Source organism: Trematomus bernacchii, unplaced genomic scaffold (assembly GCF_902827165.1).
Source record: "Trematomus bernacchii unplaced genomic scaffold, fTreBer1.1, whole genome shotgun sequence".
Taxonomy (NCBI): Eukaryota; Metazoa; Chordata; class Actinopteri; order Perciformes; family Nototheniidae; genus Trematomus; species Trematomus bernacchii.
This window is the reverse complement of record NW_022987564.1, coordinates 3690291-3700769: the sequence shown is the minus strand read 5'-3', so window position 1 is coordinate 3700769 and position 10479 is coordinate 3690291. Positions and strand designations below refer to the sequence as shown.

General features: G+C 40.5%; 1 protein-coding gene across 1 annotated transcript in view; it reads right to left on the bottom strand.

The window, feature by feature from the left end:
• kiaa1522 (KIAA1522 ortholog) overlaps window positions 1–4687 on the bottom strand; it is a 42340-nt gene extending 37653 nt beyond the window's left edge. The window contains exons 1-2 of the mRNA XM_034124905.1: window positions 4278–4687; window positions 3157–3557 (exon numbers count right to left, since the gene is read on the bottom strand). Of these exons, the coding sequence (XP_033980796.1) occupies window positions 3157–3388 (232 nt within the window). The 5' untranslated portion in view covers window positions 3389–3557; window positions 4278–4687. The remainder of the gene's footprint in view (window positions 1–3156; window positions 3558–4277) is intronic.
• Between the last annotated feature and the right edge of the window lie 5792 nt (window positions 4688–10479).

Genomic DNA, 10479 nt, shown 5'->3' with positions numbered 1-10479 from the left:
CATTGTCTATTTTTTTGCTCCAGAATATAAAAAGGGGTACTACAATGTGAAGAAACAGAAACAGTCAGAATTCAGAAATTGGATGCATTTAATTAGTACAGTACTGATTAGCAAATAAGTGATGGTTTCAGGTGTAGCTTACATCAGTGGTTCCCACCCTTTTTTGCTCATGACCCCATCCAAAGAAAAGCAACTAGGGCCCATAGTGACAACTTTGAGTTTTCAGCAAATCAATTTCATACACAATTTCCCCTTTATACTTCGAAAATACATTTATTTATAGAAAATGGGGACAAAGCAATCTTCTGCTGACCAATCAGACTTATCTTGTGACCCTTTGGAGGGGCCAAGCCTGTGTTTAGGGCGACTGGCTTATTTCAACATCATTTAGATCAGTGGTTCTCAACTGGTGGGTCGCGATCCAAAAGTGGGTCGCGGACCCGTTTCGAGTGGGTCGCGGATGTGTGAGTGAAGAAAAAAAAGTTGGAAAAAAAAATTGGATTTTTTTTTTTTTTTTTTTGGGAAAAAGTCAAACTTTTATTTTGAAGGCCCGATTTTCTTCTCAGAGTGTACCAGAATGCGTAGTTTATGTTAGTATTTCTAAAATCTCCTGGGGAGAATCCCCCCAGACCCCCCTGTTGGGGTTGGGTTTCAGCATGTGTGCCTTTTTATATAGTTCAGCTTTGATTCCATCATCTCATTAAACCTTTTTTAAAAGCATACTTTAGTTCTGTGAAGGGATATAAGGGATATATGCACTGTACTTCACTTTTATTAATATTGTATGCTCAAAAGCGTATATATATATTACAGCACGATTTTTTGTTGAATAGATTTGAGTGCTTCAAATGTTGGGTCACGATGTATTGACCAAGTAAAAAGTGGGTCCCGAGGCCTGACCAGTTGAGAACCACTGATTTAGATGATGCAACCTGTTTCTAATGCAGCCACTGGTTCAGAGATTTTGTTCAAAGAATCAAGAGGGAACTGAAACTTTTTACATTACGACATTTCCCAGTATCACAATAGGACAAGTCACTGCTTGTTCAGATTGTGTCACGTAGAAACTTGATTGTGATTTTTGCTTTGTAAACCATTTGATTGGAACCCTTCATGTCAAGGACTAAGTAGTCAGATAAAGGGCCTATGTGTGTTTAAGTACATATACTGTACATCATGTGTCGGTACAGCAAGTGTCAGTTGTCTTTCAACACATTTCTGCTTTGTCTCGTAAGGTTTTTAAAGTCACCCAGCGAGTTCAGGGAGAATGAAGCGAAGCAAGAGAAAAATTAATGGTGCAATGAACCAATTATTTACTGGTGGGAAAACAGGCTTCCTATCACTCTATCTGTAATCTGTAACAGACAAAGTGTCAAAGGAAAAAGCAAGACAATACAAAACTAACAATTTGTTGACACTTACGGGTGAGACAAGAGCGTCAGCTGTTCATGTTGGTGAAATAAGGAACAGATTGTTCTGTCACTAGATACAGTGTATGAAAACGTCAACGATGGCTGCATGAACACAAAACACCTTCCACTTCTTTATGTTCTGGTTTCACTGATTTCTGATAAAAATACAACTTTTAACCAATGGTAATCACATCTGCAGATACATAAGGTCAATCACCACCAGTCAACAGCCAAACTAAAACAAAATAGTGAGAGTTATTAAAAGAAAACAATTGAAGGTCACTTGAATCTGCAGTGCCTGGCTTGGTGTTCATAATTATCTGGGAAAATGCCCAAAATACATTTCCCACACGTTTTTACTATGAGCCTTTGATCACATCCTCTGCTGGGGAATTATTAGCCCTACTACTAGTTAATCTTTGGTTTCAAATGGAGTCACTGTCTGTTACCCATCCACTGTTCATAGTTCCCAAAGAAGAAAACAAAAACACGATGTAAGGCATAATAAGGGATCATGGAAGATGTTTTTAGGCGGAACGAGCACAAAAACCACAAAAGCCCAGAGACATAATCTGGATTTCCAAGAGTTGTTGGATACACACACACACACACACACACACACACACACACACACACACACACACACACACACACACACACACACACACACACACACACACACACACACACACACACACACACACACACACACACACACACACACACACACACACACAATGACACAGGAGAAAGGGATGGCTTTTGGGGTGGAACAAAAACAGGAAATGGGGACCGTGGGTAAGCTCTGTGCTGCCGACCAAGCAAACGCATCAGTAAACAGAAAGGGGGATTAAACCCCTGTGTCAGTCTACGTGTGTGTCACTTTGGCCATTTTAAACATGTCCAGACAGATGTCCTGATGATAACCCTGTTTCCATCTTAATCCAAAAGTCAACATATGTATCTGAAACATCATGACAATGCAGTCTTTGTCATGAGTGACAAACAAGACAGAATTATACAGTGGAGTTTCCAAACAAGCAAACTGACCTCACCTCTCATCTAAACTGAACCTTATGAAGGAATATCCATCCTGACACAGACTTTAATGCAACTCTTATAAGAGACTGAAAAGGATGTCATTGATATCAGGCAGATTTTCTGTAGATGATGGATTTAAGAAAAAACTGTTCGCAATTTTACTAATAAACAAAATACCTTCCTGGATGGAAAGGTCAAATATTTGTAAAGTTAAGCTCACGTCATAAGTGTTTTTTATATTAAACCTTCATCCATTTTTTTGGCCACTTGGGGGCAGCACAAAAGCTGTAAACACAACACTGACATACAGTATAATATTACATTACCCATAAGTTGTTATGGGAGACATATTAGCTAACACTTGTTTTATTTGGACTTCCAGCAGATATTGGGTAAACGTTAATTTTAAGTTTTTTTTTGGATGACCTGAAACAGTGAAGTTGCTGACCATAAAATTAAACAATGAGCTGAAAGATATAATTGTGTAATATGAAAAAAACTGATCCTCCCATAGTGACATTTTTCTCCAACTCAAGTTTGATGGTCAAAAAATATTGAAAACTTGCAAAAGTCTTACTTGCATGGGGTTGGGGTTCTGTGGTCCATGACCTACATTTATTTGTTGTGTCTTATGTACTCACTGGATAAAAGCATCCGCTGAGCACCCAAAACTATAAAAAGTATTAAGTCTTGACCAACTCACCTTTTGCAGGGTCTTGATTCTGAAGTCCTTGCTTGGCATCCGTCACGCCAATTCCAGTTCGGTTCAGCCCATTACCGAGGCCCTTCTTCTTTCGGCTCCCTTTTAACCAACCAAAGGCCTGTCCCAGGGAGCTACCCGGCTTCTTCTGCCCACGCTGAACCTTCGCCTCCCGGGCTAAGATCTGAGTGACGTCCCTGGGCACCAAGTCCCCTGTAGACCTCCTCCGGGACATCTTGGAGGTCGGTCCTGGAGCTAAGTCTCGGTACCTCCACCAGGATCAATGTGTCTTCTTTGGGAACAAGTCACAGGATCTGAAACCTCCCAGCTCTCATTGGTTTGATGATCCCCTCTGTCCCTCTTTGGCCTCACTCAGTGTCTCTGTTTTTCCTGTGTGTCACCACCTGGGACAACAATGAGATCAGCAGGATGAGAGAGAGAGGGCGAGATGGAAAGACACCAAAATAGGTTAAAAATGAAACCCAGAGGGAGGACAGATTGAGATGAGAAAGCAAGAATAAGATGAAAAAAGAGCAGATTCATTAGAAAAGATTAAGTGGAATAATTCAAACTCACATAGGGTTGTTACAGAATAAAAAGGGAACATTCAGAAGATACCAGCCAACATGTTAACAATGTATCAAGAGCATTCCCACATTGTCCTTCTAATGTTCCCCTCACATTCGGCTTCACTCCCCCTTTTCTATTCTCTCATTTCTGTGTATGTCCCCAGGGAGGAAAGCTGGACCTCTGCAGAGTCTAGTGTGTGTTATTGTGTATGTGTGTGTGTGTGTGTGTGTGTGTGTGTGTGTGTGTGTGTGTGTGGTGTGTGTGTGTGTGTGTGTGTGTGTGTGTGTGTGTGTGTGTGTGTGTGTGACATGTGGTTCACATCAGCAGAATAGTGTGTATGGGTGAGTTGGAGACGAGAAAGAAGTTCAATTCAATAAAACTAGCAGTGGAAAAATCCCTGCACACAGAATTCCTATGTTTTACTTCTTTCAGACTAATTTAAAGAATGTAGATGAGTACATGCACTTCATCTGCTCTGAGTCACGTTAGAAAGCAATGAAAGAGTTTTGCTGTAAAACTGTCAGACAGTATATTACGGTATACAACGAACTTACTCAGTGATCGAGAAGTCCTCTCCTTCGTTCCCCTCTTTTCTCTCAGCCTGAGAACAGCTTTTCCGAGCATGTGGTGTGTGTGTGTGTTTAGCAGTGAATGAAGCTCCATGCTCTCTCAGTCCCTCCCTCTGTGTGAGAGCCAGCCTCTCCTCCCACCTCTCACAGTGTTGTTAGGATTTAGCCATACCATTCCAGTATTAGGTGCTTCTTCTTAAACAGTATTTTAGTTTTAGCATTGAGTCCTTTACAGAGGTCATTCAGAGTTACTTGTCCTGCTGTTGGCTTTTCCGTTTGTCTTTTTTGCTAGTCTCCTTTCCGAGTATCAGGTGCAGTCATCCCAGTCTCCCTCAGGAAGGGAACCCCTGGGTGACGAATCATCATAGTGGATAGGAAAGAAAAATACACCTTTTGCCAGTATATCTCCAGATAGATTACCTCCTTTGTGAAGAGAGCAGGTGACTTTGCTTTTTCTCTTGAAGTTAGAAAAATAGTAAAAAGCAAATCTCATGACAAAGTTTCCTGGAAAACTAGTGAGCAGTCCAGTGTTGGAAGCTCGCCTGGCAAAGGTGAAAAGGTTCAGCATTCTTTATGCAGATAAGAGGGAGTGGCTCTTTCCTGTCACTGTGCAGCCAGGTGGAAACCCAACCCCCCCCTTTTAAACATGACAGACAGACAGACAGCAGACAGACAGGTGAGGCGGGTCACAAGGGGCCACTTACCTTTAAGTGATGTCTAATTGTCGATCTCAACATACAACATCTGTAACTGAACTTTAAAGTGAGTTTCAAATTGCTCTGTGGTGAAGACAAAACAAGCTGACATCACTGTATGTGTGTGGGTGGGGGTGTGTGTGTGGGTGGGGGGACACTTGTCAGAAGTGGGTGGAGTACACATGTGTGTCGCAGGACTGGATCATCTGGTTTGAATGTGGAGGAGAGTCACTGGGGTAAAAAAGGGGAAGCAGGAGTTAAAGGAGTTCATCTTAAGCTGCATTTACACCAAACCAGGAATTTTCGAGAATAGCGCTGTGTTGTTGGGCGGTGTGGGAGTGTTTCTAAAATGGTTTAACTAAAAGGGATTGAACAGCGATTACAGTTTGTTCCTCCTCATGGTGGGCTTGTAAAATGATGGATTGCCGGTTACATGGTTGGCCACTCCAGCGTTATTTCAAGCTGGTTTTATCCAAACAGTTATTTTGTGTCAACTTTATGCAGTACCTAGCTACATTATTTTTCAGCTATTTCCTGGGCTCCCCAACCCCCAAATGCTATTGTCAAGCAGCTATAACATATCCTGCCTCACAATAGTAATGTTCACTTGCATTAATAGATATCACTTGGGTATTAAAAGAGCACTGGATGATCTCCGGTAACCTCTTGCAGAACTTACAAAACCCCTATCCCCACTTCTCGTCTCTGTAAAAACACCAACGAACATCACAGAGGAAACTTGTCCAGAGACGCTTAAATAAAGTAGCAACATTTGTTAGAGATGATTTCCAGCAGACAAATTACATTAAAGGTGGGGTAGGTGATTTTGGAGAAAACCGAGCGCTGGAATTTGAAATACACAACCGGAAAAATCTGCCACTTCCTTACAGAGCCCCTCCTCCAACACACACGAACGCGCACGTGACCAATGAGGGCACGAGATAAGTTTGTGCCATGGAAGGCTGACAGGCAGGTAGGCCATCCAGTTATTTTAGCCGGCCGGCTAAAATGATTGGTCGTGCTTTTTAAAGTACTACGGCTTCCACAGATGAATTTTTTATGGATTTTTGTCAAAGCACTTAAGATATTCATTGCTATCGGGATGTTAAGAGCATTCCATGGAATATAACAAAAAGTGTATCTCGAGCCGGTTTCTCAAACTTACCTACCCCACCTTTAATTAGTACATATCCACACAAAAACAGTAACACGGCTTTATCATATCCTTGGTTTTAGTTTTCAAAGCTAAAAGAAAAAAAGTTTTTCTAGACAATTAACATGTCTATCAAGAAAACTAAACGTGTATATCATCTGTTATATAATGTGTGACAAAAACAGATTCACAAGGTTTGCTTCCATTATAAGTGACCTATGGGTCTTCATTTAGTTCCTGTGATGAGGCAGCAAAATTACCTGTCCGTTGAGATTCCTGGGCTAATTCTGGCACACGACCTGAAGATATCACTGTCACTGTTCTTCTGTACACTGCAACTTTAATGGCTTCATTCCTGAACTAGATCACATACCGGCAGCCTCGTGCTATATCTCATGAGTAAACATTACAGAGAATCATATGGATCCTCTTCAGTCAAGAGTGGATTCATACATGTGGAGTAGATCAACTTATATATCAAATATTGTGTTGAATGTGAAGCAGATTCACTTGGTAAAAAATATCAAAAGTTTATTTGCTTTTCCCCTGAAAAAACCTGTTTTCAGTAATGGATGATTCATGATGTTTCTCCATGTGGTGAGGTTTTTTTTTTCAACTGGGGGAATCCATACTGTGTGCGTGTACTGGTGTGTTGGGAGGGGTTCAAATGAGTCATAGTTTAGTTCACTAAAACACTGAAATATTTCAACGTTTCCATGGTGATACAACCGAAAACAGCCGCCCTCTGTATGTCTGTGAGGGAGTTGCAGAGTGTCTGTACATTTGCAGTAAGAAGAACAAAATAATGAACAGCCAGACCCCTCTGAGCCTTCGGGGGAATGTTTAACCAATCCTCCCTCATCTGTTCCTTTTCTCTTCAATCTCCACTGTTCTAGCTCAACTGTTAGCTTCATTTGCTGGCTATGTTGGTATGCACACACTACTTTGCAGGCATATACTGCTATAAAAAGTAAGTAAAACAAAATTGATGATCAAAATGTAAATTGATTGTTATGCAAACCACTTCTGGATTGAGTTATAGGGCAAAAAGACTGCTGTGTTTTGGATCCAGCATTTGTCTGTGCATCAAACTTAATTCTATATAATCTGTGGAGAACAGAGAGATGTGAAAGAGATCTGTTTATTCATGAACCCGTGATTACAGAGACTTACCAGACCTTGTTATGTATGGATGATGAATATTGCAGGAAATAAGGCAGTATCTGGAAAACTGTGTGCATATAAAACATAGCAACTACTCAAAACAAGTTCAAACAATCTGAAGACAAACAGCAAACACAAGGAGCCTAAGATGCCTCACAAGTAGGGCTAGCAATATGTTGTCAAAGTATTGGAGAATATACAAAATGAAGAGAGTGAGAAATTGAGGTAATTTACACAACATTTGACGAAACTATTAACTTAAAGGCACTGATATGAACCTAAAGGTAGCGCTCAAGAAGAAGCCAAGGGATCATCAAAACCAAGGGTTGGATGGACCAAATGTCACTGCCAATAATTGAGACGTGTCACTAGCATGACTAAATTACTGAACACAACTAGTACTCTGTATATACTTGGAATTAACGGTCTGGAAAATGTACTATCATCATAACACCGATATAAGCGGTTAAATGATGGTACTAATGTAGTAAGGAACATGCATAGAACATATTATCGTCACCTAATGAAGTGTGAGAATAAAGCTGATGTCATTGACTAAAAAACGTCCAAAAATCGTTACTGGCGTAGAAAGGCACCTTGCTCAAGAATATTTGAGGCCGTGAGATTGACCAATCAATCACACAGTGAGCTGACAGCAGCATCACAGTAATGACAGTAGCATGACCTTTCTGTCAATGACCTGGGTGTAAGTGTATTTTAGTTTGGGTTAAGGCAGGAAGTCCATACTGCCAGTTGGGATAAGCTGAGCTCTCTCGGACCAGTATTATCGTTCCCGACCTGCCTTTGTCCGGCCACACACACATTCTTTCTGCACCGACTGCTTATCTCTGTCTATTCCTCTAACAACAGCATAACATATTGAAACTACATTGAAAAAAAAACACCAAAACATTTCTCAACTGCACTTCTCTGTTGTTATGTTCAGATACCTTCTTTAGCATGTAATTAAAAGTGCTAAAAATGAACTAAACTCTCCAAAAGTTACATTCCACAGTCCACTATTTATACAGTCAAGGCTGGGAGGGGTGGCAAGAGACGTTGAAAGAGAAATGAGGACAGAGAGAGAATCAAGGCATGTAATAATAGTTTTAGAGAAAAGAGGGAGATGTTCCAGGTTGAAACTCAGATGTGAAATACAGAGGGGACTCAACAGAGACAGCTTTGTCTCACCAGCCTACGTCTGGAATAGATGTCTGTCTCCTGGCAGTGAGTTCTGGTTGGAAAAGGGGTAGGGAAAGAGGAATGAACATAAGTATAAAGCAAAGTAGTGAAAAATGCAACGAAAAAGAAAAAAGGAGGTTAAAAAAAGGATCCTTCGACTCAACTGCACTCCAGTTTCCCCTGTCCAGACATGTTTTGCCCTTGGTGATAGGAGAGCCATTCACTGTCCCTACCACTTCCTCTGACCTGCCTTCAATGGAGGCCCAAAAAGATGGGTAATAAGGTTATAAGAGCAGGAGGGAGGTGTCCATTTCATTCCCCTTCTTAAGGAAAGGGAGAAAGTAGAAGAAATATCGTTGAGGCATGTCTCTAGTGAGAGATGAGGAGGACAGGAAAGAGAACATGTGGATTGAACCAGCTGAAAATCAAGCTGTAAGAGTTGGCTGTTGTCTGCTTTATGGTGCCTCTAGGGAACGATTTTGTCCAAGAACCAGACGGCCTAGATAGACACTAGGGCTAAAGGAGGGTCATGGTCTTACTAGCTGTAATTTCTCCCCTTAAACAAAGCAATCTCCTCCAAACACTGCAGTTTGTGAATCTTAAAGTGACCACACCCTTTCAATCCAACAGAGAGGCGTGTTATTCTGTTCCTGTAAATAAATGGCCATGTCAGTTAGACAAATTACATAACAGACCTATAATCCAAAAAAATGCTGTGTAAATTGCCATTTTGTAAACTAAGCTGATTTGAAGCTGATGCTAAATACACTTTTGTATCATCTGTAGTGCTTTGAAAATAAAAATGTGATGGAGATACTAAAGAAAATGTAATTGAAGTGTCAACCCTGAATTAGTTTTTCTATCTGTGATACTGTGTATGGAAGAGGCCAGGGGGTGGGATCTCCATGTGTGTGTAACCCTGTCATAGATCAGCTTTTTGACCCATCCATCAAATGTTATGAGCCAATCAGTGTTTGCTTCTGCCCAGACACGTCGATGCAAGCCTAATGATGGTTCTTGCTTTAAGTTGACATGACCATTTTCTGGACATACATAAACAGATATAAGTCAACTTTATAAATGGTCCATTTCAGTTACCCTGGATCTTGTGCTTGAACGTAAAGATTAAAAACCGGAGTAAGAGCAAACTTCCAAATCCCTTTGTTGATGTTCAGAGTGAGACTGTCTGCACAGTGGACAGTAAAGTATTTCCCAGAATCCCAGAGTGGTCAGAGCCAAAACACACTGGCTGTGTACAGAGCCATCTGGCTGGCAATTCATATACACACAAAGATACACACTCAGAGACTAATACACACTATTTACTCAAATAAAAGCCAGATATACTTAGGGCTTTGATACACAATACTTTTGATGAAAAGCAAACCTAACTACAGTCTGTAATTGTTTCCTCTGCTTTACTCCTATTGTGCCCTCTGACATTTGAGTATTTTGCTATATATATACGTTAGGGTTTGTTACTCCATAAAAATCCATCAGTTACGTTTGTATTTATTTCTTGTAAAAAATAATTCTTTTCATTGATACATTTTATATTTATCCTCCTCATTTTAATCAAACTTTACATTTTACAGAACTATTTATATCTGATTATATAACTACAAATCTACTTAAAGCTACATTTGGACGTGAAATATATGGCTTCCATACATCCTTTTAGGCAACATGGAGGCTTTTTTAAGGGAGAAAACATTAAACATGTTATGTTAAGGATTAACTACTGCTTTAAATAACATGACATGAAATATTTTTGCAGCAGGAATTCCTGCGAGGGTGTGGTTGCTGCTGAGTTGTTTGGGACTGGACAAAAACAAGCCACAAGTTTCCATCCAACTATTTCTCTTTTTTTTTCTTCTTTGTCTCTCCCTCTCTCTCATTTGCAGTTAAACTATCTGCCTGTTTTCGATCTCTCCGGGGGGGTCGTTTAAATTAAGCCCTGACGTCTGTCAGCCAGGAAACCTGAGTTAACCTC